The sequence below is a fragment of the Hakea prostrata genome, chromosome 7, assembly GCF_041222555.1.
Source record: "Hakea prostrata isolate BN-2017 chromosome 7, UWA_Hpros_2, whole genome shotgun sequence".
NCBI classification, from domain to species: domain Eukaryota; kingdom Viridiplantae; phylum Streptophyta; class Magnoliopsida; order Proteales; family Proteaceae; genus Hakea; species Hakea prostrata.
The window spans coordinates 21,615,333-21,642,155 of record NC_142606.1 but is presented as its reverse complement, the minus strand read 5'-3'; the positions used below and the strand labels follow the sequence as shown (position 1 = coordinate 21,642,155).

Sequence of the window (26,823 nt, the reverse complement as noted above, 5' to 3'; positions counted from 1 at the left end):
TCTTTTATTCCATAAAAGAGTACATGATATTTAATGGGTCGGAACACACCTCTGAAGTAGGAATAAGGCTGAAAACCCTTAAGGCCTTAATACATGTAAAGATGTGGTGTAGGAAGACCTGAAACAATTTTCCTGGCCTGGGATCTCGAGAAAAGAAAAAAATATGGTACAGCCACCAGTCCTTACCAAACCCAAGGTTCAAGCTGAGAAGTCATAATCCTAAGCCACCTAAACAAGTTGGTCTCAGCACTGGAAAACTATTCTGAAAACAGAGCTGATCTAGGAGTGGCTTTTGATTTCCTTCTCCACCATGGGTTAACACCTCTCCACCATGGGTTAACACACATCCCTGTGAGAACACTCTCTACCATAGTATAAGCCCATGTAAAGGCTGGTGGAGCTCAGGCCAGGCTGGCCCAAGGCCTCAGTGTGGGTTGGCATTGCATCAATATGTCAATCCTGGCCGTGTTCTGTGGGTACGGATCTGAGCTCAATATCTTTGCTCCCATTCCCTCTATTTTTCCACCAACCAAAGCCCTAGCTGATTGGGGGAAAAATAAATGAATATTCTGTTTTCTTTATATAAAGGTACTCATGGAGTAACTTTCACCAAATTTAAATATTATAAAGAACCAGTCCAAAGGTTTGGAATTTTTTTGTGTCAATTTTCCTAATAAATTATCTAACTAATTGGCTTTACATGTTACTATCAAGGGCGAAAGCATGGAGGGAAGGGATATGGAAGTAAATGACAAATATATCTACATCATTCTTTATTAAAAAAAAATTTAAATGATTATCTTTTCATTATGTCAACTTATTGGTTCACCAGTTCCTCTAATTCTTGAATAAAGGTTTTAATTTTTTTTAAAAAATCTCCAATTCTTATAGTGGTGAGAGAGCACTATAAAATATATATTGAGTTTTAACTGGGTAAACATACCGATGCATTGAATTTGGTCGTGTAAGGGGCTACGCCCTCGTACCCCCAACTGAAAAGAGATCAATGATAGACTCCGAGTCCTCTACTTCCATCATAGGTCTTAGAACAACGGGCCATTTGGGGTTGCCAAAATGCATTGGTTTAGCTATTCTCCCAAATTGGCTACAAGAATCTGGGTCATGCATAACATACACTTGTATTTATCGTAGTTCAAAAACTTTGTGATAAGATCTACTACATAGGAATAATTGCCTAACACTTAAATCTCATTCAGCAACTCACCAAGCATTCTGTATTAGCTCCACTTTCTCCAATTGTTTCAGGAAACCCCATGACCGTTAGAATAGTGATAGGCGTTTCAACTGTTGGAGACTGGTTGATGCACTTTGGGTAGTTAATATAGCATATCTGCAGCAGACCCAGTAGTAGATAATATAGTATATTTGCTGCAACATTTCAATCAACTAAAGAACCAAAATGCCCCAAACATATAAAAGCATCTTCTCTGTTCCACTTCACTTATCTTCCCAGTCTAAAAATTATAAATGAATTAGTACATATTCTCTTTGTCCTTCCTTTTTAATAAAAAAAGAGATAAAGGCTAAAAACAGATACTATAATAAGAGAACAAAGGGAAATTTAAAAGGACTCTTAGTTCTCTTGCATTTGTTCTATCACTGTAGCCCCCATTAGTGGTTTTCCAATTAAGGAAATGCAGAGGAATCCAACAGGAAGAATCAATCATATTTACAAGGTTGGCAATGGCATGTCCATCGTTGCTGCTACATATTTTTTTTTGGGTGGGAACCAACATCAATTTTTGATGTCTGGTCTTCAATATTATATGATTTGAGGAGCCGACATATTCTTATCTGTTAATTTTGGTATTCTCATGGCACTGCCAATAAAGTTAAGAAGCTCTCATATATTTTAATGTAATTAAGATCTGTTCCTTAAAATCCCACTTGTATGCTCTAGTAGGATTAGCTGTATTGCTTCCAAGTCGGCAGCAATTACATAAACCATTGACTCCTTTGGTTCATAAAACTCAATGTTCATGTATCTTTGAGTCTGGTTTGCATGTGGGTGTGCTAAAAGAACTCAAGAGAGCAATCTTGGATTAAAAAACTTCCTACTGAATACCTGAAAACCATGTGATAGTTCTCTTCTTCAAGCCAGTTAAAACCAACAGAAGAAAACTGTTCACTGGTAATTGTGGATGGAACTAAGAAGGCAAGAATATATCTATATAATATCTCTAAGTGATAGAGTTCTCCTCTTAAAAAATGACGATACAGCTTATAAACATCACTGTATCAACCAAGTGAAGTATGACATTAGGCCTGGGGATGAGAAAGGAGAAAGATGAAGGTGTAGAGGGACGGATGCTCGAATCCAAAACCTCTTGGCCTTAATATCTCTACAAAGGAGACTGCCACCAGAAGCACATCCACCCCTTAGGTTTCTTGAGTCATATGTTGGAAGGATTGGTTTCACTAGTAGGGTAGTCAATTGGCTGAAGTGACCTTTACAGCAGCTTCATCCACTCATTCCCTCCTATAGTGTCCCGTGTTTCTTCCTCCCCTGTGGTGTTGACACGTTTGCTTGAAGAGCTACAGTCCTTGTTAGTTACCTGTTGGTGGGTCCTCTGCTCTGCTCAGCCAGAATGAAGTTTCACTCTCAGTCGAAGAGCAGATTTATGGTTTGTCCAGAGCAGCATTTCCATCTTACCTTTTACTTTTCACAGAAAAATGAATGATAACTAAGAGAATCTCAGAGTGTTAGAAAGGAACTGAAGATGCATTGAACCTGTAAATCGTTGCAACCTCCATTGCACTAAGACAAATATCTTAGTAAGTACCAATCCAAAAGGGTCAAGAACTTCATGTGTGGTATGTGGTGGATCCAGCTTTCCCCACAAGCATCATCACTCTAAATAAGGCAAATAAAAAAAGATGGAAATAGAAATTAAAATAAGAAAAAGATCCCATTATAAATCCCTAGTTGCCTGAATAACACCGAGAAAGGTTGGATTCTGTTTTTGCAATTAATGACGTTAACAGTATGTGTCCCCAGATGAAAGCAACAGCCACAACAGAAAGACCATTATACAGAGAGTTGAAAAGAAACTGCTCCTTCTACTTAGACTAATAACAACTTAGAACCATAAAACCAACCAACCCAGAAACAAGATCTAACTCTCTTTACATGCAAAGATGTCCCCTCCATCAAGATAAGATTCTTTAAAGAAAAGAGAAGATAAAAATGATAGAAAGATGAGAAGAGTAAAGAAGGAACAGGGTGAAAGGATTAGGTAAAGGAAGGAACATCTCTTCTGTACTCGACCCCCTTCTTGTCTTTCTCTGATTTCTTTTTGGCCCACGGTGTGGAGCCCCCCTCCCTTTCCCACCACCAATTCATAGAGGGAAAAGCCATGTACATCGCACACCCTATGGGTTATATGTAATTGTTTAAAGAATGAGGAAAAAAATTATACAGTATCATATACGTATACGTCTGTCTCCTCCCTATAACTATACATGGGAAAAGGATTTTGGGTTACTGTGTGAAACTGGCTACTAAACTCTGACCAGAAGTAAACCCAGAAGCGAATTATTAATGTATTCTAAAAGAGGTTTTCCCGTGTGTAATTAGTGTTGATTACTTTACCAAAAAAAACAAAAATTAGTGTTGATCATTACACTGAGTTCAAATTTTGCCCTCCATAGATATGGGGAGGGAAGTGACCACCCGACAGGGGACGGTTTTGTGTGTGCGCGTGAGAGAGAGAAGAGAGGAGAAGCAATAATTTACTGAACAAAGGGTTGGAAAAACAGAAAGTAGAAGTATAGATGGCATGTTTTGGATGGTGGTGGGTTGTGGCCTGTGGGGGGCCGGTGGCCTTGGGGGTTCTTTGGAGAGTGTTTAATAGAAGAGAGGAACTGAGAATTCTGGGTGAGGGGATATGGCATAAATCCCGAGGACTGACTCAACAGAGGAGCAGAAACAGGGGTACTTTATTAGTAGCGTATAAAAGCAGGATCTTTTAGATTCGTCGGGTTTCTCTGAGAGAACCCAACATTAAATATATCAAATCTCTTCAAAGTTACTGGTGTTCCCTTCCTTCCTTTCCAGTTATATATGGTTGATTTATAGGATCTGCAAAATCAACCATATTAGCTCAGTTTGGTGAGAGCAAGGCAGTCTAGGAGGAAAGGGTATACAGAGGACTACAGTCAACCATGGATATAGATCAGATGCAGAGGAGGTTTGTTGACTACACCGCTTCCTTGTTTCGTGAGGTTAGTCTTGTGTTTGTTCATTTCTACCGAAAATGGATGGTTGGGGTAAAATAGGAAGAACAGTTATAAGATGGGTTCAGGGCTCGTCTATTTGCTTGGACTTTCGGTTTTTTTTTTCTTCTTTTCTTTCTTCCCTCTTCCAGTTCATTCTGTTTGTTTGTTGGTTGAAAGTTTTGATGATGGGTTCTTGGTGTCGAGAAGGGATTTCTGGATGATCAATTCACTCAGCTTCAGCAACTGCAAGACGAAAGCAACCCCGATTTCGTTGTTGAAGTCGTTTCTCTCTTCTTTGAAGATTCAGAGAGGCTTCTCAACGATTTGGGCAGAGCTCTGTAAGGATTCAAGCTCATCCCATTTTTATTTTCCTTACTCCCTTGGTCTACAGGTTTAACTCTTGCTTAATTTTGTCCTCTTTTTCCTTTTGTCCTTGTACAGTGATCAGCAGATAGTAGATTTCAAGAAGGTGGATGCCCATGTTCACCAGCTTAAGGGTAGCAGCTCCAGGTATTCCCCCCCCCCCCCCCCCTCTGTTAGTGCCTTGCTTCCTTCTCCCTTGGTATCTTCATGTTACTGCAATCTCTTTATGTTTATGGAAAGTCCTATAAGCCAAACCTGTGGATCTTGGAAATAAATCCCATCAGTAATGACTCTTAAGAGAATCAAGTATCTGAGACAGGGCAGTAATAGAATAAAACAGCTAAATTTTGTTTCTTGTACATGTTTATTGTGGTTATTATATGAAAAATAAAGAAATTTCATCTGGGCAACAGCATAGGTGCACAGAGGGTTAAAAATGCCTGCATTGCGTTTCGCAACTTTTGTGAGATGCAGAACACTGAAGGGTGAGGTTTGCATACTTTAGTAAAGATTTCCTTCCATCATGACTTCTAAGTTCTAACCTCTTTAACCTAATCAAAAGAATCAGTACTAAAAGCAGTGGGGTCTTTATCTTCTATTCAATACAATAATCTGGTGCAGGTGTCTCAGATGTTTGCAACAAGTGAAACAGGAGTACTTCCTTGTGAAGAACAAGCTTGAATCCTTATTCAGGGTGAGCATTAAGAACCTTCTTTCTCTCTCTCTCTCTCTCTCTCTCTGTGTGTGTGGTGAAGAGCCTGAACTTTTCTTTTCATTTTCTGCAGTTGGAGCAACAGATAGTGGCAGCTGGTGGGTCAGTTCCAATGATGGAATAATTGCTATTGTGTGGCCACTTGAGCAGAGAACACGAGAGTGAAGAAAAAGGAATGTGTGTGCGAGAGTGGAGATGTAAAGAAGCTTTTTATGAGCTTTTGTTTTATTATTGACAATGCAATCTACTTCACTTATGAAGAAAAAAAAGTTCTCTTTTAACTATTAAACTTTTGGGCTCTGTATGATGATTTGATGATGCACTGAGAGGGAAAAGCATCTGTTGTGCGATCAGATGAGGCAATTTTCTCTCCAATATAGACACTTGCTCTTACCATTCAATAGGTTGATGTTACGTTTACCCAATTGCAGCAACAGCATCTGTTTGGGACTTTGGACTTTCATTACAATAAAATACAATCCAGATTCCAGATTACAAGGTTTTCTAGCTAAATCTCTAATGAAACCCTGAAGAATTTCAGAAGAAAGCCAATTGGTATAGAGATGAGACATGAAGATCCAGGCTTTTCCTGACTCAATAGATTGGAGAAGGGCATGCCCTTGTTGGATTTGGATGAAAGAAGGCGTATGAAATACAGGATCAGATTCTTTAATAAAGTTCAGAAATTAATATATGGGAGACGATTCTTCCTCACGATTTCAGTGTTAGAGGAATATTCACTCCACATCAATGATGATGGAGATTACACTCTAATAAACTGATGCCACAGAGAGAAAGACACATAAACATGAAATGTCATATGATTGTGATTGATCACCGAAATTTTCCCAACAATCAAATTTTCACCTTATCTAATAAAAGTCAAAATGTCAAATAATCTATTTTAAGTAGAGGAGAATTATCTTGAGAATCAATTCTTAATAATCTTTATGGAGGATTCTTCTGCCGACTAAGGTGAAGATAAAATCCTTTGATCCAAGGTTTAAAATAGAAAGTGTCATGTTTCATTTCTACTTTTATTTACGAAGGTTTGAAAAGTTATTCCTTAGTCAATAATCTCTTTTTAGGGTAATTTGGTCTCAATTATGACTTCTTGCGAACAAGAACGGAAATCTAGGCACCCGACGAAAGGTTATGGTGCTAATTTCACCACTCCAGCATTGAAACATATGATGGACGTCAAATTGATCCATTCCAATCCTCTAACCCTCTTCATAAAAGCTACATCCTACCTTTGGCAACAATATTTGGCTGATGCTGAAATAGAATTCTCAAATTTTATTCAAATAGTGAGAAAATATAAATGATTTACAAATTATAATGACCCTAGATTAACCCTGTTTTGATTTCTATGAAAATATTCTCATGTAGTTTTTCACATTCTCTCTCTGCTTTATCCATTGTACTCTAGGTGGTTCCAATTAGCTGAGTTGGATGGTCTCTACATTCAATTTTCAATTTTACTTTTCCTAACTATTAAGGAAACTCAGAGCAGGTAAAATCAACCAATTGACTGCACTACTAGAAACCCTTTTAGGGTTTAAATAGAAACGGCAAGGATGATAAAAATAGAAACCTAACCTAACACATTGGTATCTTTCATAGAGTTGAAACTCTATCCTGATCAAATACCACATTTGTTTCACAGTTCATCCAATCAAAACTTGAAATTAAAAGGAAAACCCAAGAAGTGAGTTTCATCAAGTAGGACCCTGAGCTTGTTAGTGCTGATAGAAATCTGCCACACCAGTCCAACCTGAAGTTTTAGGAGGGCAAGCCAGGTTTGACATCCTCATAGAACCCCAGAAGTCTTGCACCACCACTCTGAACACTAGTTGTAGAAGGAATTGTCAGGTTCCGAGGCATGAATTCTTAAGGCTGATCATAAGTGGTAAAAAAAATGTACATTTATTAGTTGATTGATGATTGAATAATGTTCAAATAGAGGACTTGAAAACTTCTCAACTCATTAAAGTAAGATGTCATGGTAGATGAGAGACTAGAAACATAATTGACAAGAAAAAGAGACTGGGAGTGGTATAATTTACCTTATGGAAGAAAATTGAGAAGAACCGAAAAGGAAAATTTTCCATCCAATGATAAATTGTTCAATGCTTCTGAACCCTGTAATCAATGAAAGACATAATTATCTGAAGTTGTATTCACCAAAAATACTTGAAATAGCAGATATTCTAAACTACTTTACCTCTGATCCAGAAGAGAGCAAACTTTCTTGCTGGTAATTAGTTTCACTGTCAAGTTTTGAGAGTTTCTGTTCATTAGAGTTCAAGGTCCTTACAGCAAACGTTTTCATTGTTTGCAAGTGAAGGGGTCATTATTTTTCTCTTTTTAATTTTGGAAAATGGTCTTCTGTAGCACAGAAAAGATATGGCATCCATAGAGGAAAGAAGGATGCAGGAACAGAAAAGACATGAGAAGTACAGAGTAGCCCAAATAGCAGTAAAGACCAATGTGAAACAAATATAATCATCCCCCAACAATAAAACCCCCTCCCCCAAGTCCGACTCAGCTTCCCCCCAGGATAGTCTACACCCCACCAACCCCCCCCCCCCCCAACCCCCCCCGCCATACATCCAGGTGATCCAAATTCTGTCCCTCCACCACTAAACAAAAAAGAAAGTTTCTATGAAATTCTACACATGTATTATGCACTCTGCCTTTCTTCACATGCTAGAGAAAAGTAATCCAGTGCGTTGCAGAACCTGACATTGCTCCAGCACGATATGGCCAAAAGGTTGCTTCAGTGCTCAAGCACCCTTCTTATATATGGGGCTCGAAAGCTGTCTTTATACAAACAAAGAAAACTACAGGCTGATAATATATCAGCTCAAGATTTCCACTGAACACTGAACTGTATTGGTACAGATGCACCCCAATACAGTGATTCTCTTCATTCATCCGAAGTGACCATCCAACAGCAAAGGGCAACACAGTCACCCAGTAATGAAGGAAAAAAACCCAATTTCCAACAGACAAGTATTGAACAAATACTATTTTATTTAAATTTTGAATGATTTTAATTATCAATCTATTGGATATAGGTTAGATGATTGATATCATGAAAGATGATGCAGATCAAAAAATGAATGCATTGGGAGCATTCTAATTCAGACAAGAGGAAAAAAGGCAGGGAGAATCAATTTCTTTTATCTATTCAGAAACTGATATTCCACAAGTCACTGAGTGAAGAAATCTGGAGTAATACAAGTAAGACTGTTGTCTATCAACAAATAAAAATGAATAAATTACTACTATTTGAGAATACTTCAGCTTTCGCTTACTAATTATCCATAGTTTAATTTGATGGTGTGCTCCACATTATTTTCTGCTCCTCAAAGCTGCCAATCACAGCAGATTGCAATTTATCACCAAGTAGTTCTGCAAAATGATCATAATACTTCATTGGCTTCACACTTTCCAATATCCTGACTAATTTCCCTTGCTTTTCATCAATGAAAATTTGTCCATCTCTGGATTCATCACCCACAGCAATGACCTTGACAGGCTTGACTTCCAAGATTGGGTGCAAGTGAGGATCGTTACCAACTGCTATGGTTGCACCAAGGATTTCTCCTAGGAATATATCCTGATGCAGAATAAACAATAGAAACGATGATATACTCAAGCTGCAAGAAAAAGAAGAGCAGAGCAAACTTCTATTCAAATTCATAAACACACACAATGCAAATGGGTAGTTTTGAACCCACTATTATGGATAAAGGAAGATGGTCCCATAAAAGGGCCACATCCTGTTGCAAGTCTCACTTTCATTGGATATGAGGTGGGTTGGATAAGAAGTGGTTATAACCTTTGGCATCTATTGTAGAGTTTTGGTATACTCAACTCAAACCAGCTCTTCATATTGGCTGGCTGAGATTCAGTGATGTCCCTTACATAACAGTGAAAAGTGAAGATTCCCAGGATGTCAACCACCTACTACTCTCTCTGAAGTACACAAAGCTATGGTCTAATGGCAGTGCATGAGTGCAAGTAGGCAGACAAAACGATAAAGACTTGGAACGACCAAAAGAATTTAGTTGCTTTTCATTGAAATGCTTAGGTAAATCCATTTGCTTTGTTCAACATGCATGTGTTGAACACCCTATTGATCTATCTGAATCACACAACACTAAGAACTTCACAAGGTCATCTTACTCTGATAAGGTGATCGTAATTCAATAGGAATTTCCTCTAGGATGTTTCAGAAATCGACATTACTTTACCATATGATGATACATTTGATGGTTATGCTGCAAATAATGTAGAATTGACAGTAAACGATAGGTAAACACAGCTTCAGGAGTCCTCTTTGTAAGCCTCAAACTTTCCAGAATCTTCCGAAAAGAATTCACTTTCCGTTGAATGCCAAGGGGGATGAGTGTGATGTTGAGTTCTGAGTTGAAAACTGTCTTTGCAGCCAAAGGGTCAAGAAACATGTTTAGTTCTGCATACTTGTTTGAAGGAACACTGAAGACATTTCCATAATCAATATTGTCAGAGCTGATGTGTCCCCCAACTATGTATATATTCTGCATTGGAACAAAAAGCAATCAAGAAAAAAAGTAGGCCAGCATAGGGCATGGTATCAAGAAAGCAAAAACAAAAAATACTACTGATTTAATAGCATAAATTGTCTTATATAGTGTCATAGAATAAGGATTCCTGCGGCTCATGTCAAACATCAATAAAAGCTAGAACAATAAATGATTAGCTCATAAACTTCTTTTAGAGGATTTCAAATTCATCTCTGCATGTCCTGTCTTGCTCTCCTCTATATGGAATTGTTTTATCTGATATAATTTGCACTTATCATTTTGAAATGAAGGATGTAGAACTATGCATCAGATTTGATGATAATGTTTTCTTCTCAGCCGTGATCAAAATGGGTGCTATAGGAAGCTCATGCCATATCAGGTGCCTATGGAATGAGAGAAAACAAGCATTCTAATAAGACGAAGAACATTTTCAAGTTATGACACAAACTAGTTCCCTCTTATATAGCTGGCTATCAACTCAAATAAATTTAAGGCACTCACTGATCATTTTAGGTGGGAGTTGTTTTATGGGTTGAGAGAAAAAAGATAACACATCTATTCTAGAATAAATTTGATGAGGGAAAAAAAATAGAACCATTTCCAAGGCAGTTGGGGGTGGGGGAAGAAAGTGAAAATGTAGTGGCATTCATTATAGCCAAAGGTTCCTCCACAAGGTTAATCTATGGAAGTGAGTCAGACTAGGGCTGCAACACGGATGGGCTTGACTGGGCTTTTCCAAACCCAATCCTAGTGCTGAATGGTCTTAGCTAAGCATGACCTTGAACCCTGATGGGCCAAGCCAAGCCCAATCCCACCCTAATTGTTCCTGATTGGGCTAGGTCTGGATGGATTGGCCCTATCTCTATCGCTATCCCTGATGGTCGTGCCCCTATCCTTGATCTCTCTGCTGCTATCCCTGTCCCTGTCCCTGTCCCTGAGTGGCCCTAGTTAATTTTGGTACATTAGGACCAAAATCAAGGTGAGAATGAAGCCAAAAAACCAGGGATGGGTCCGGGGAGGGGGGGGGACGAACAATAATCCTAGACCACCCTTGGACCTGATTAAGGACTAAAATATTTTGGCTCTGACCTGTTCATAGTGCCAATATCTTGAGCCCAGTCGCTGTATGGGTTCAGGTCGGTCATGGCCACCAGGGCCAAACTTGCACCCCTAAGTCAAACCAAAATGAAATCCACACATGGTTGAAATATTGAACACACTACTCCACAAGCTTCATTGGTCCATTCTTTCTTGGCTCAATTGTAGTTTCTCTTGGACTGTTGAAGTGTTTCTTGCAAAAATGGCAACACCTTGCAGCTTGATATGGTTATCCAGCCATGAACATCTAGGGTTAAATTTTACAAGTTTAGTTTATTACTTTTTTTCAAACAGAGAAATTCTCTTCAACAATATGATCTATTGTGTTATCAAATGCAAGCTAACACATAATAATCTTCCCACAAGGTTATAAAGGCACGCACTTGTGATGAGAATGATTCTTCTTATTAAGGGGTAATTAAGATATATCTTTGGAAAGATGAACACAGGAAATTTTTCCTGGCAATAATAAATAATTTATTTTATCATTCTTCTGCATTGAGTGCAAATCTTTTCCGTGATTTATGAGACTGCAAAAGAATAAAAACGGACCTGAATCATTGAGCTGGAGTTCTTATCTGAAAGAATAATGTTTGCCAAATTTGTCAAAGGTCCATTGGTCAATATAGAAATTTTTGACCCTGAATCCAGTGATCCTGAAATGTTTTTCCAAACTTCTAAAGCAAGGGGTTGTCTAAGTTCAGGGTGAGCAGTATCTCTAGGAGCCCCATATTCCACAGAGTTTTCTGCTGTGTACCTGAAATTCAACTCCGAAGTGTCACAAATATACACTCATAGAGCTCTTGTAATATGACATTGATAGAAAAAAAAATATATGAAGTCTGCTAACAAAATGTATTTATGTCTCAGAATGGAAAAGGCCATGAATTCAGCAACCAGACAAAAGTTTCTTTGCAGTTTGATGTTGATCAAGTCCCTCCCAAATGTTGCCTATATGGAGGAGACAACTGTCTTGACTACAATGAGTGATGCCAGCAAAGCAAATAGCCGGCTATTACTCGTTTAATACTAGGGACTCTAGAGAAAATAAAGGAATAACATGAAGAAAACAATCTTCACAGAGTGTGTATTTTTCTTGATAGGACAGAAAGTTCTTTTTCTTGGGCAAGACACTGGTGTGCTTCTGAGAATTTACCATGTTTGAAATTTCCGCAAATAATTTTTTTTACATAGGCTCTTTCTGCGCTCTTGAATCCCCATAACAAGTCTAGGTAAGCCTGAAAACAACACAAGAGAGACAAGAAATGGAGCACACGGTAGCTTCAGGTTCTCTTAAAACTTTCCAGACCAAAAATGCTCCAGTGGAGGTGCCAAGAGAAACAAAGGATCTTAGCTTTTGGAGTGATCCATGTTTGAACAATGTTTATTCCAAATATTTTGAGATATGGTATTGCTTTCCATGTCTATTCCCCGTTAAGTATGGCATTTTTCTGGAAGATTATCTTTCTTATGCAAGAACCCAGTTCACTTCAGACTCCCTCTTCCATTCACTCCCCAGCAATGATGTACTAAATGCAATCTTACTAATCCTAGATAAGATGTGCTGAAGAAAAACTGATAGTAACATCATATGCATAAAATTCAAATGAATTCTTTACTCATTGACCCCAAAAAGAAAAAGAGAAAAAGAAAGACAACCTGGTCCAATTCTAGTTTGACATGCTTAGTCATTCTTTTTCTTAATTATGTTATAACCAATAGTGCATATAAACACAAAAAGATTCCAGATATTTGGAAGTTGGAAGTTCCAGTCTGTTCCACCTCTTGCTTGAACTTGAAGTTGCTTTTCTTACCTAGATCTAATCCTGCTTTCACCACCTGGTCAAATGGTTTACCTAATCTTCAAGACGAACTTGTCAATGTGTTCTTGACAGTTTCATAAAATTAATATTTCATGCTTTGTCATATAATTCTCCTGGCAAGTGATCTTAGTTCTTTATCAGCCATAACACAAGCCCTACAACTAGAAGTCATTTAAAGGGAGGGAAAAGGAAATGAAAAAAAGAAGAAGCTGCATTGTTCCCTCAATATATCAAACCCAGCTGAAAAGACTTCAATATTGGAACTAATTTTCTCAACAGGGGAAAAGGAAAAATATCCCCAATTCATGTTTGAGACATTACTGAGTTCAGTAAAAAACATTAAGCTAAGTGTAAGTCTCCCAAGGCATCCTTTATCCCTGTATGGTCATGGCTACAGGGGTCCACAAATTTCTACTAATGGAATAAAACCACAAAATTTTCTCAATCCTACAAATCTATCATTGTTTCCAAACAAAAAAAAGTAATCCCTTCTTCAAGGTCTAAAATGAGATCCAGATAAGGATCTTTCCAAAGGAACCTTAACCTGAAAAATAATATTCTGAGGAAATTCATCATTACAATGTTTAAGCAAAGTAGAAGACATATCTTGTTATATTGTGTTCACATGGGTAGCATTTTCAGGAAAATAATTAATACGATGTGATAATGGTAAATTTTCAATCAACATGAATTGAAAAGAAATAGCATTTGAGTTCTACCGAAATGTTTCTTGCACCAAAAGATACTCAAGTATTGATCTATAAATTCTACTCAAGAATCGAGATCACAATTATGAACATTGGAAAATTGACTAACATCTGAATCATACAGAATTATACCCAATACATTAATATTGAGTACAATAGATGAGTTTGTACAGCTTACCTTCTAGGGCTACGTGGCAAATAGCGAGCAAGCCCATAAAGTGTATCAGAGTCTATAAATCCACCACTACCATTTGGAATAGCTTTGGTGTACCTGCAGTCTCCATAAGTTTGGTTAAGAGCATATACATCACCAAGACCAACTGGGATGTCATCACGGCCCATCATATGTAGTACATCATATATGATATCTATGGTAGCAGCATTTGCCCAGCCAGTTGGACTTACCAATATTCCCTGAGAAAGAAGGGGTTGGGGGGAAGAAACGTATATACATATTAAAATCAATTTCAGATTCAATGAAAACTGGTTCCAGTACTGGACCTTGAGTCCCTCATCATTTTTTGCTAAACCTAATAATTTCAACATCAGAAATAATTCATATTAATCAAAGCTACATTAAGATATTTGTAGAGGCTGTCATAACCAGTACAAACAGAAAAAGGAGGACATCCATTTTACCTTGAGATTGATTACTTCAACAGGAACTTTTAGGAGGTAGATCAGAGCTACAAAATCTCCAGCACTCATATCCATGTCGAATATGAAAGGTTTTCCCAATTTTCTACTCCCAAAATCCATTTTGTAGATAACTTCTTTATAATAAGGAAACTGTGTTGTAAAATTAAATCTCCCAGTTCCTTGAGGGAGATTCAAAACCTACACTTGCGAATAGAGAGTTAGAATTTTTCAGTTGTATATGTTGGGAAGGAAATGTAGCTCCACCACCCCACACCCTACCCACAAGGGGGGGGGGGGGGAGTGAATGACAAACTGAATACTTAATCAATCTCCATTCACTTGATTCATTTGAAAAACTATCTCCGCAAAATATATATGCTTATGACATATTTATATGAAACAGAACTGTACAGGAAAGAAGTAAGAAAAGCACTTACATCCAAGAAACTTTTGAAATATTCTCTGTCAAGTGAACTGTTAATATCTTTATTTGGCTTTGCCTTCGTAGCAACAAGAACTCGCACAGCCTCTGCACCATTTATCTCCTCTGTGTAACCATCCTGTTTCCATTGGTTAAATTCTGTAGTAGAAATGTGCTTTTCTTTTGAAGGTCAAACTACACAATAACTCCTAAATGGAACATGAACAAACTTTTCAGTGGAGAATTTATAGCTTGGACTGGAAAGTGTCACATCATTTATCATTTTGCCCCTCCAACCCCCTCTCCACCGAGGTTCCTTTTTCTCCTTTACTGAAAAACAAACCATAGACATTTCCCCCCCGGATCTCTGGTAGGAAAACTCAAGTATATTTAAGCTACATGCCTACACTATGACACAAATTCTCTTAAATGGTGAATCAGAAACCATGGACTTATTAATACATCAAAATTAAAAACAATCTAGCAAACAGCCAAAATTATCTAACAAAAATTGAATGGAACATCTACCTCACATTTCCCTTTTGCTTTTCCATTGTCCACAAGGCAAAATGGATCCTCAATTCCTGTCATTACATGACCACTATGCACTCCATTCTTTTGAAGATGAAACTTAGGCTTTAAACGTTTGTCAAAAAATGGATTTGAACCATCAGATACTCCATATGGATTGTTTGAAGTCACAACTGTTATGTTTATGTATTCCATCTCAGCAAATTCATTTTCACCATCATGTTTGTGCATGTTATGCATGATTGACAATGCCACACCAGACATAAATGAGTCCCACATGAAGTAGCTCTGAAAAGGTCATTCAATATTTATTAGCCCATCTTGTTGACTGAAAGGAATAATCGTTGCCATGTTATTTTACAGCAAGAAAATGTAGGAGGTCAAGATAATACAAATGAATAAAACTCATCTATTAATTCCAATAAATTGATTACCGTATAATATTGGTCATCAAACCAAGTATCACGGGTCATTTTTAAGGACTGGAAGCAGTACTGTGCCTCGTATGTTTGCTGTCTCTTTTCAAATTCCAAAAAAAACTTCTCAGTTACGGGGATTGTGTTTGTTGCATCCAAGGGAACTAGGGTAATTGGGATGCCAGAATGGAAAACCTACAACCAAAATGAAATATATAAACAGCTTATAACAAGTATTTACAATCATGGTCAGTAGATAAGGAGTATTCAATCTTTTCTTTAATGGTAATTGTATATCTTTTTGTTTCAGTTTATTCATTTACATACTTAGCTGAGCAACTCCTTGAATCAATTTAATTACCTGGTAAGCTGCAAAAGGATCTTGAAATATATTAAACTCTGCATTAGGATTTCTAGTGTAGGCAGTAAACAAATTTCCATGGTCCCCACACTGGCGAGGCGTGCAAGAGGAGCTGGCATTCTTTGGGCAACAACCTGTTGGGTTTTTTGACCTCACACCACCACCCATCACATAAATATGCTCAATATTTTTCTTCAGATGAGGATTAGTCATAAGGAAAATGGCAATGTTAGTATGTGTCCCAATCAAAAATAGAGTTAGGGGGCCCTTGGATATTGTGTCAATCAGAACTTCTTGAGCAGTGGGTTGGCGAAGAGGGGAATATTTCCTGTCTCCCTGATTTAAAAAAATATTAGAAAAAAGTCAATAGCACAAAACAAGAGAAGCAGAGAATGAGGCTGTGCTCATATAATACAGAAGTAGAGAATCAAATGCTAGCTCAACAATATCTTTATTTTAGCCAGCAAGTAGCATATCTTTTGAAATCAGGAATGATACAGTTCTTACTGGAGCTAGATTAAGGAAATAACTGTTTCTACTTTGATATTAGCTAGCGTAAAGCACGCAACAACTAGTTCTCAATAGTGTCAAACAAACTGGCATTGGTTAAATATGATGACCATCCAACTACATTAAGATTTGCAACATACAGTGAGGTACAGCATTCCAATCTATCCAGAGACATATTAAAAGCTACTGTTCCAATAGTTCTAACAGCCTAAATCACTTTCACGCTTCCTACTACTTTGGACCTGAACCTAGCATGTTGTCACAGGTATCATTATATGTCTCTGTACATGCCCAAACATTTTGAACTCTCTTATTTACAGAGTTTCCCTAGCCATTCCAGTTGAGCATCTATATTTCCTTCTATAAACTCACCTGATGACTGATGACGCATCTTTCAGTCCATTTTGCATGTCAGTCTTATTCTTCGTTCCAACTTATTAGTTTTACCAATAGCATTGGTCAATTTGCCCTCCATATACTTATGGGTGATGCAGCATATTTGTATTAACTTCCCTGATTTCACCTTCATTCTACATTCTATTTTAGTATGCACCTATGGTTTTGGCAACAATTTTCACACCATGATCTCCATGCCAAAAATGTACTCTGCTTTCAACAGTAAAATTAAATAGTACTGACACAGTGTTTTAAGTTTGATTTGACTGCCAAAAATAACTCTGCAATTCGGAACATGTAGAAAGATGTTTGGGAAGGTTAACCCCACAATAAAAATGTAGTACGCATAATTTTGGAGATGCGAAAATTAGAATAGGTAACAAATGAAGCAAATCAAAGATAGAGAGAACTAAAATCAGATCAAAGAATTGGATGGTCTACAGTTCATAACAATGACCAGATGAGACAAACAATTAAAAAACAGAAATTAACAAGACACTTGCATCAAGAATGAAAAAATATTTATGTCGGGTTATCCTGCATATATAGGAAACCATTTGAGGAGGAAAGCTTGATACCTGTGGAAGAAATCCTCTTCGTACGCCATAATTTGTCCCAATATCCAACCGCCCCCCAAACCGCCCTACAGGTATAGATTGTCTATACCTACAAGCTCCTGCTGTTGAGTTTCCCTGTACATATTTTCAACATCAGAATAATGTAAACACAGATAGGAAAAAGTATTGACTACCTAGCGGGGAACAAAGCTTCAAAATCAAGGTTCCAACTTCCAACAGCATTATCTTGTAGGAAATGAGATTACATCTCTCTAAGACTGTTATGAGTAATATATTAACTTAGTTGCAGGAGAGTTGGCTACAAATTCCCTAGAAATGATTTGACAAATGTCATAAGCACTATGGATTCAACCAGTTGTAGGCAATAGTCCAGTACCTGTTCAATTATAGGAAGATATCCACCAACGTTTGGAGATATGGTGCCATCTTCTAATATTATACCATCACCTCCAACTCCAACCTGAATATCGTCCCGACCCATCATATAGAGAAGGTCGTACAATTGATTCACAGCGTGCCCAGCATCATTCCATGAATTGGAGTTGACAGTAACAGCCTATAGCAATGTAACATATCATGTTGCAGTTCCATGGGAGAAAAAAAAAGAAGAAGAAATCCTGAGAAAAAGACCTATCAAGGCATAAGAAGAAGCACTTAAAATTTGACTACGTATATTCACCAAAGAGACAATCCGACAGTTTCCAAACACACCCACAAAATGACATTCTCCCAACCGAGAAGCTACACTAGAGATACGAAGCAGAAGCAAGACCATAAGTTATCAAGGAAGAAATTTAATTTGTGAAAACAGAGAAGCAAAACCTGCAATTGAAATTCTGATTGGTTTTGCTTCAACAGATACAAGAGTGCAAAGAAATCATCAGTATCAACATCTGTATCCAAAAGAATCCGTCTTGGCATGGCATTCACAGAGCTAAGCTCTGCCCAACCGAGAAGCCCAAACAGAGCCATTGACCATAGAAGTCTCCCCAGAAACAACATTCTTGCAGCACAAGAGAGAACCCACAATTTTCTCACGTGTTACGTGAAACCAGAATCAATTTCTACATCAAAAACTGTTCCATCAGTCTCTCACCCCTGAAAAAAAATTTAAGAGTAACCGTTACTTCCATTCCAATCACAACAAGAACAACAACAAAGAGCAGCAAATGGCGGAGAGAATTCAAAACTAAAGCACCAATACATGCATTAATGGTGGCCCAGTAGGAGTACTGAAGTAGATGAAGAGAACCCAGGCAGTAAATTGAGGACAGAGGTTCAGAAACCGAGACACAAAGGGAAGAGACAAGGGTGAGACTTATAAGTGCAATGCCCAATGGCGACTTTGCTTCCTAGTGGATTTCCATGATCAATTGATCCATTTCGTCCTTCATGGTAAATAGAACGAGGGTAAATTGTATATGTAGGAGCTAGATATGTACATGAAGTAAACAGGGTAAACCGTAGACGATGAGAAGAGACGAGAGTCGTCTTCATTTGCAAGATCCTTGGAATGATCGAGAGAGAGATAGATAGATAGAGAGTTGGAAAGGAAGGGAGAGGTGCGTCCATTGTTTCATACATAAGAGAGACACTAGTGAACAAAGCTTCTTTTTCTTGACTTCCCCTCTCGTAATTATTGCTTAAAGGAAAATCTTGTGAAATGATTACAAGAGATCCAGTTATTTTTCACTTATATAACATCAAAATTTAAAATGAAAAAAAAGAAAAAGAAAAAAAAAGCCCAAGTTTGAATCTTCATCGGAGAGTGGAGACACCAGAAGGGTGTGGAAAAGGAATGGTTGTTGGTGTTGATATTTTGTATTTTCCAGAATCCATTGCAGGGACCATAAACAAGTCGACAAGATAAGGTAGCAGAAATATTGGAATATGGGTTTGAAGATAACAGGGAATGGACTAGAAATATTGGATAATTTGGATTTCTTAAATGGGTTTCTGCCTCTGCCTTGACTTCAAACTTCACATGATTGGAAGAAATTTGATGAGAGCTTGACCTTTTTGTTTTCGTAATCTTTCTTTGGTTGGTTTTAACCATTTGGTTGTCAAACCTTTGAAAAAGAAGAATGAAAACGAGTGAATTGGGAATGAATCAAAGAATGTGGACAACTGAGAAGATACTGGATGGTGACTTGATCATATTTTTGCAGACTCCAATCCAAATATGTTTGGATAGATCTGCCAGAAAAAAAGACGACATGCTTGGACAGTGATAAACTGATAGTGCTAGCTGTTCCTATCTTCAATGCCTCTTCAACTAATAAAGCAGCTGATAGCGTATACCTTAAGTTTTGAAGAATACAACTCAAGGAAAGATTATGCCAGAGACACCACTACATGGGTCTGAAAACTCTTAAGCTCCTGTTCATAGGCATCAAAACCCAGAAAATTAAAATTTCGAATCCAAGAAGATCATCCACTAATCTGGGTTTTATACTACATTGACCAAAAGTCTCTTCTTATAATGGTGGATTAGAACAATTTATATGGATAAATCATAAAATATTACTTACTTTCTTATTTTCTTTACCAAGATTCAAATATACTGCACTATGTAAAGATCTCTCTTATAATGGTATCAAAGAAAAATGGCCACTCAAAGTGAATTTTGCATCTATACTATCAGGTGGGGAGTTCAAATTAATTGATTCCTTTCAAGATAGTTTTACTGCATTAATTCTTTTTTCTTTTCTAATAGATCTTGATTGATCTTTTAACTTAAGGGGACAAAACCTCATCATTATGTTCATGGAAAGCTGACTTTGAAAACCCATAAACAGAAACCAACTCAGTTCTCTCAAACACACAGTAAAAGTGATTAATCTGCACCTACAGTTAACATAAGAAGATTCTCATTATGATTAAAGTTGAAACAAACAAATCCAATGATTCTAGTTTTGATACAAGATACATATGTCAGCGATTAGTTTCTAATGATGAGGATAATTAACTTTGACCACAAAGATAAGATTGTGGGAGATATTAAATGCAAATATTGAAGAGGGGGAGAAAAAAAAATCCCACCCAATGTAAAGCATCCCCACTTCCCCACCTTCACCTTGCATCAAGGGGAGGCTTCCCTTTCTTCTAAGCTTTAAATGTGAGAGAGAGAGATGTGATAGTTTAGTGTGCTAAGTAAACAAAGCTCTCATTGAAGCCACTGAGAAGAGAGGATCAAGAACTAAGACCAAACAGAGGTCCCCACTTCCATTCTGAAACCTTCTCTTTCTCTTTTCCTCATGAGGGTTGCTTAAAAATTCTATCAATCTCTATAATATCATGGAATGAACTTAATCCAAAAGCATATATACCCACTCTAAACATTTTAAAATTTTTTTTTCTGTGGTGGATTTCCAAGATTTAATCAACATTTAGTTAATCCACTTTCTTTTTGTGTTCTTCATCCACGTGGTTTGCAACTTTGGAGTATTGTTTTTAAGGTGGACAAAAGGTTTGGCCATGGCAAAGCCCATTAATGTCTATGCTAGAAATGTTAAGAATTGATGTTCTTAATCATTTTGCTGAATTCCTTCTTTGACTTTGGCTATCAGATAGGTGGACCAGTTTAATCCTTAACCAGTTTAAAAGGATCAAATGAGATAATTAAGGGATGCAATGTTGGATGGTTTGGAATGTGAATCTCGAGTTAGAGTTTTACTTTTGCACCACATAGGAGTCAAACCAACTCAACTTAAAACTTTTCTTCATTAAAGGAGCTTTTGTTATGTGTGAATTGAATTCTTGTGTCTAGTTTTGAAGATTGATGTGTATTAACATATTTTAATGAATGTCTTAAATGATCCGTTTTATAAAATCAATAGGTTGACATGTTTATCCAATTAAATTCTACAAATATGTATCTTCCAACTCAGCTTAAAACTTTTCTTAATTAAAGGAGCTTTTTTATGTGTGATTTGAATTCTTGTGTCTGGTTTTGAAGACTGATATGTATTAACATATTTTAATGAGTGTCTTAAATGATCCGATTTATAAAATCAGTGATAGACTCTAGGATTGGGACAACTCGACCCAATAGGTTGACATGTTTATCCAATTAAATTCTACAAAGTGTATCTTATATTTTCTTAAGAAGTCATTGTAAGATTTGAAATCTTCACATTAATGTTTTGAGTGAGAATTTTTATAACATTGTTTGGTATAGGTTAGCATGTTTATGCAATTAAATTCGACAAATATGTATCTTATATTTTCTTAAGAAGTCATTGTAAGATTTGAAATCCTCACATTAAAGTTTTGAGTGAGAATTTTTATGACATTGTTTTGGTGATTGGTTTGTAAAGTCTACATCGTAATATTTTTCTTACATATTGAAAATTCTTCTTCTTTGTTTGTGGATGTGGCACATGCATTGATATGTAAACCCCGTTAAATTTATGTTATTTTATTTTTTTTCCACTTATATTTGTGATTTCTAATACCTTTTCATTGCATATTGTTGTGGAGAGCATGAATCCCGTGGGACCCCCTCGGGAGAGATACACACCCCCACTCGGGCTGGTGTATCCCTTCTCTCACAAGGTCCCGGAGGACTCCCTCGGGAGAGATACACACCCCACTCGGGCTGGTGTACCCCTTCCCTCACAAGGTCCGGGAGGACTCCCTCAGGAGAGATACACACCCCACTCGGGCTGGTGTACCCCTTCCCTCACAAGGTCCGGGAGGACTCCCTCGGGAGAGATACACACCCCACTCGGGCTGGTGTACCCCTTCCCTCACAAGGTCTGGGAGGATTCCCTCGGGAGAGATACACACCCCACTCGGACTGGTGTATCCCTTCCCTCACAAGGTCCCAGAGGACTCCCTCGAGAGAGATACACACCCCCACTCGGGAAGGTGCGTACTCTTCCCTGGAAAGCCACGCTTATAGTAAGTTCCAGAAGACCTTCTGGACTATGTCAAAAGAGTTAGTTATGAATAACTACTCAACATATCTGTTCTGAGAATTGGGGAGAAAAACAAGTAAGTAACGGCTCTATCTGGCCGCTAAAGAAGGAGTCACTATTCCGAAGGTATCTCACCCACTCTTCAACTATGCGAGATCCGAGGAAGCGCTGCCTCCAAGTATCTTCTATATAAACCCACATCCTACATGGAGAAATGTATGAGATTCATCTTACCAGTTATTCATTATACCTTGAGAACTCTCTCAAGAACTCTTATTGTTGCCTAGGCTGACTTGGGCGTCGGAGGCGGTTCCCCGGCCAAAACTTGGCCAGGCCGTTCTTGTTTTCTTTATGAGTGCAGGCATCTCAGCTATTCCAACTTGGCTGGGGAGCTCTTAAGGTGGTCATCTCAGTATCTGGCCCTCGATGAAGTTCTAGACGCAACACATATTTTTGAACAATTCATGGTATTTTAAGTTAATATATAAACAGGTTTATAACTCTTAATAGTGAGATTAATAATGAAAAGCAATGAGAGATTGAAGCTCATTAACAAAAGGTTGGTTTGAAGACAACAATAATTAATAAACTCCATGATTGATGTTAGTAGTTAAAAGCTCCAAGACCACAGCTTTCCTCAAAAGAAGACTGGCTTTAGAGCATCTGTCCGTTGGGTGGTGGCTTCCCCTTTCTCTTAAACTTCCCTTCTAACTGATTAGTTTTTTCTTGGTTTTTTGGTTTTAATTTTTTTCTTCTTTGTTTTCTTTTTCCACCTTCCACATCTGAAGAGCTGTAATATATGTGGTTTTAGCTATGGAGACTAGATGAGTTAAAAAAAATATGGGTATCATTGGAGATTGAGACATGAGTGGTACGATAATAATGGTATCAAAAAAGGGGATTTTGCTTGGGTTCAGTGCCATAAATGTGCTGGAACCATTAAGCGAAGTTTTTAGCTGTCGGATCTAGAATTTGGTCCAAATTTTGATCTCAACTGTTGATTTGTAATAGTTGAGATTTCGAAATCAAAGGTAAAGTTTTGTCAAGATCGAAATATCAGTTGAGATCTCAATCCGACGGCTTATGCTGTATCGCTTAAGAATGCGTTGAACCCAAGCAAAATCCCAAAAAAGGGTGGTCAAAATTGTTTGAAAAACCCTAATAACGACAATTCTTTTGGGTAAAATGATATCTATCTAGTTGATTTAAAATTTATGCTCTTATCGAGGATGATATCATGCAAAAAATCTCGATCTAATTGTAGTAGGAATACCTTTAACATGACTCTCATTCATGAGTCAAGTGTGATACCATTAAAGATCTCCGATAATAGTGGGAATACCTTTAACATGACTCCTATTCATCAGTCAATTATGGTACCATAGAATACCATGAGCCAAGTGTGAACCACACACTCAGGGGTGGAGCTTCCCTCATGGCCGCCCCCCTTTTTTATTGGAGAAAATTTTTAAAATGTAAAGACAGTAAGTAAAACCCTTATTGTGGTCCTCCCACAATGTCGAATCCTGGGTCTATCCCTGAATGCAATGAATTTCTAAATGTAGTATGAATACCTTTGATATGTAGAACTCTAGTTTTTGGGTCAAACATGATATTATGCATACCTTTAGCATGGCTCTCCTTCATGGGTCAAGTGTATATACTATGCAATAAATCACTAATTAATTGTAGTAGGGTCTCGTTTAACACATCTCTCATTTTTTAAAGACATTTAGTTACCACATATGGAATTTTTGGAAGCATTTCATCCAACCAACATGGAGAGAATTAAAGACACTACGTGTACCTCAACTTAGCTTTTTATATGTAACTTAAATATTAAGCAGACTTTGCCCAGACACCAAGGTCATTCAAATTCTTGAAATTTCTATAATTATCAAAATCAAAGACTCTATCAACTACTAATAGTAAAGGAAATCTTTTAATTATCGACTTTGGATCCTCAATGATATTTTCTATGAATGTGGATCATCTTCCTTGACGGTTGTTGATACGGAATCTCGCTCGTCCTTCCCTGTCAAGAACCTGCAAGATACGAGCTCGACCTTGGAGGGTCGAGGTACGTCTCCGACGAACAAGTCAGTACCAATAATCTGATCTCAACTACTCAATAGAGAATTCAAGTAATTGATCACAAGAAGTATGATTACCTGCCCTCTAGTGTTTACCAGAGGTCTTTATATAGTGTATGGTGATAGAGTTATATTCGAAATAACCTGCTATGAGTTGTTGTAGGAGAGTAACTCTTTTAGAAGAGTCCTTTTACCTAACTAACTCTCTTTTCCAGTTGTTTGGTGGTAGGAGTCTACCTACACCAGGCCATCTCATATTGCTATAAAGATGGACTTTTTAGTGTGGTCGGTCCTACCATGAACCGCCTGGCCGGATCCTGTTGGGTTGTAATCCTGGTCGGACCGTGCAACCGTCGGTTCAGACCGGGGATATAGAATGACCATTTTAGTCATTAACAACGGTGAACACTCTATGTTCTCCCAATGGCTTTACAACCACAAATTATGTAGGACCTACAAGTAAAAAATAATAAAATATTTAAAAACAAAAAACCATCATCTTATCCTGTGGGTTTTCTATAATTTGTGGTTAATAGTTGTGGGGGAGATGATCCAAACTCTTCTTGAGTCTTCTTAACAAAAAGCGTGCAGCTTATGCTAGAAACCTGCAGCTTACAATAGAACCCAGTTCGGATATACTACCAAATAACAATACGGGAACGTAAAGGATAAGCCTCTGAATTCAAATATAGAGACAACACACTAAACCCACTTCTCAAAGGTGTGAGGTGATAAAAGAATTGAGGGAAGCAATTGTTAGTGTTGTACTCCTGATTTGATTTGTATGCATTGTAACTCATTGTGCAGTTGAAGTTGCAAGAGTAGGAAGTGGTAGGTACATTGCATGGTGTTCGGCACATAATTAAAAGTCTTAGACGAAATGAATGCTATGAGGTCAATTTCAAAATGGAATTTATACCATTGTTTGATAAGTGGGCTGATCTGAATGGGCCCTTAAAAGGCCCAGGTTCCAAAGGAATCGGCCCACCCTGCGTGTTTACCTTTGTTACCAGCAAAATCTCAAAGAACTAGAACTAGCACCCGTCGAGTGTTGGCCCATCATGACCTTGATTTTGACCCCACAGATTCAGGAAGGATTGGAGCCCAGAAGAGGCAGCTACTAAGTTGTGCCACCCCAGCCCATGAAGAATTCTCATCTGCTACTAAGCCCACTTACCAGGAGACCACCTCTACGGCCCAAATCTCTACCAGCATGGCTAAGTGGGAAGGCCCACCGACAGGCTGGCACCAAGTAACAAAGAAGTTATGGGCCTGGGCTACACGCAATCGGTTTTCAACTTGACTGAGCGAGACCATTTCCATGGCTGATGGACCTTCTTTCTTTAGTTTTGTGTCTACCGGCCCAATAAATTTACTTTCCTACCAAAAAGCAACCGTGTCAGGTAAGACCGTTCGATTGGAGTTAAAACTGAAAAGGTAGTCAAGCCACGGCAAACCCCCATAAATTTATCCAACAAAAGATCACATATATCTTTTACCCCCACCCCAAAAAAGAATTTACAATCTCATCTTTTATTATTAACAAAAAGAGAAAAGTGAGTTTACACATTAGGGTAGCGATACGGTATCACTTTTTTTCTGGCATAAAGACTTTTCACTCATGAACTCAACTACAACGTTGGTAGGTCTGTGTAGGATAGGCACTGCTAGCTGGTAGATGTAGCTTCCATTCAATAAATTTCTACTTCTCTGAGAAATAGAGATCTCTAGAGGCTCTTTCCCTCTAGTTTGTAGTTTGTGGTTGTCCATTAGAGGCGGACATAATTGCTTCCTCACTTATACATTGAACATGGGCCGGTGGGCAGCATTACTAACATTTAGTATCATTCACCACCGATGGGTCTGAGAATGAATCTGGGCCTTACTTAATTAACCACTCGGTTCCGGTTAAACCTTCTTGCTGGTCGGACCAGCTTTAAACCGCTTGTACTTCGTACGCTTGGCTAGCAGTGGATGCTGGCCAAAGTGAATAAAAAAATTCCCATTCCACTAATTTTCCACCGTTAATTTTCAGATATCAACGGTCCTGATACTTTTAACCCTGTGTAAATTGTACGGGAGCTACATTGAATACAAGGGGTATTCTCCGCTTAACGACAGTCGACAGGTTACACGTTGTTCTTCTGTCTTCCCTAGTTAGCCTCTGGTGGTTCCCATGCAAAACGACAACTGCAAGGCTCGAGCTGGTAACTGACAGCTGGCAGGTGTTCCATATGTCCAAACAACAAACGTTACTTGTTGTTTCCATCTGTCCTATCATCTCCAGCTTACGTGGTAAGCTGCTCTATGAGTTGACATCCGAGCCTCAGGTTTGGAATGCCAGCTAGGTTTTGAGAACCGTTTGCACTTCCGAACCTCATCCCGAGTGAAAAAGAGTAAACAATTACGACAACTATGCTTTGTAGTTGCAGTCATT

At 37.9% G+C, this 26,823-nt stretch overlaps 2 protein-coding genes across 4 annotated transcripts; one reads left to right on the top strand and one right to left on the bottom strand.

Annotated features, from left to right (window-relative positions):
- The first annotated feature begins 3,853 nt into the window (after nt 1–3,853).
- AHP1 (histidine-containing phosphotransmitter 1) lies at nt 3,854–5,603 on the top strand. Of its 2 annotated transcripts, XM_089161777.1 has the most exons (6): nt 3,856–4,245; nt 4,447–4,577; nt 4,681–4,749; nt 5,016–5,087; nt 5,224–5,296; nt 5,388–5,603. In XM_089161777.1, exons 1-6 carry the CDS (start codon nt 4,186–4,188, stop codon nt 5,436–5,438), a joined length of 456 nt encoding a protein of 151 aa, XP_089017903.1. In that variant the 5' UTR covers nt 3,856–4,185; the 3' UTR covers nt 5,439–5,603. The 2 variants fall into 2 exon arrangements, with proteins under 2 accessions (XP_089017904.1, XP_089017903.1); XM_089161778.1 differs by lacking the exon at nt 5,016–5,087 and having other exon boundaries at nt 3,854–4,245.
- Nucleotides 5,604–8,487: 2,884 nt separating this feature from the next.
- On the bottom strand, nt 8,488–19,762 carry LOC149010519 (nucleoside hydrolase 3-like). 2 transcript variants are annotated; one of them, XM_089163691.1, is made up of 13 exons: nt 19,673–19,762; nt 18,194–18,469; nt 17,748–17,927; nt 17,372–17,485; nt 15,888–16,223; nt 15,545–15,721; nt 15,108–15,398; nt 14,596–14,718; nt 14,159–14,356; nt 13,698–13,933; nt 11,542–11,746; nt 9,580–9,885; nt 8,488–8,942 (listed from the first exon to the last, which is right to left on the bottom strand). In XM_089163691.1, exons 2-13 carry the CDS (start codon nt 18,371–18,373, stop codon nt 8,652–8,654), a joined length of 2,637 nt encoding a protein of 878 aa, XP_089019817.1. In that variant the 5' UTR covers nt 18,374–18,469; nt 19,673–19,762; the 3' UTR covers nt 8,488–8,651. The 2 variants fall into 2 exon arrangements, with proteins under 2 accessions (XP_089019817.1, XP_089019818.1); XM_089163692.1 differs by lacking the exon at nt 19,673–19,762 and adding an exon at nt 18,576–19,151.
- Nucleotides 19,763–26,823: the final 7,061 nt, after the last annotated feature.

What these genes read in the sequence shown, in the direction of transcription:
- AHP1 (XM_089161777.1), top strand. Translation starts at nt 4,186, where the DNA reads ATGGATATAGATCAGATGCAGAGGAGGTTTGTTGACTACACCGCTTCC. An exon ending in CCGCTTCCTTGTTTCGTGAG is followed by an intron (nt 4,246 to 4,446) that starts GTTAGTCTTGTG and finishes GGTGTCGAGAAG; the next exon opens with GGATTTCTGGATGATCAATT. An exon ending in AACGATTTGGGCAGAGCTCT is followed by an intron (nt 4,578 to 4,680) that starts GTAAGGATTCAA and finishes GTCCTTGTACAG; the next exon opens with TGATCAGCAGATAGTAGATT.
- LOC149010519 (XM_089163691.1), bottom strand. Translation starts at nt 18,373, where the DNA reads ATGTTGTTTCTGGGGAGACTTCTATGGTCAATGGCTCTGTTTGGGCTT. An exon ending in ATCCTTTTGCAGCTTACCAG is followed by an intron (nt 15,722 to 15,887) that starts GTAATTAAATTG and finishes TTTTGGTTGTAG; the next exon opens with GTTTTCCATTCTGGCATCCC. An exon ending in TTGAAGTAATCAATCTCAAG is followed by an intron (nt 13,934 to 14,158) that starts GTAAAATGGATG and finishes CTTCTTTCTCAG; the next exon opens with GGAATATTGGTAAGTCCAAC.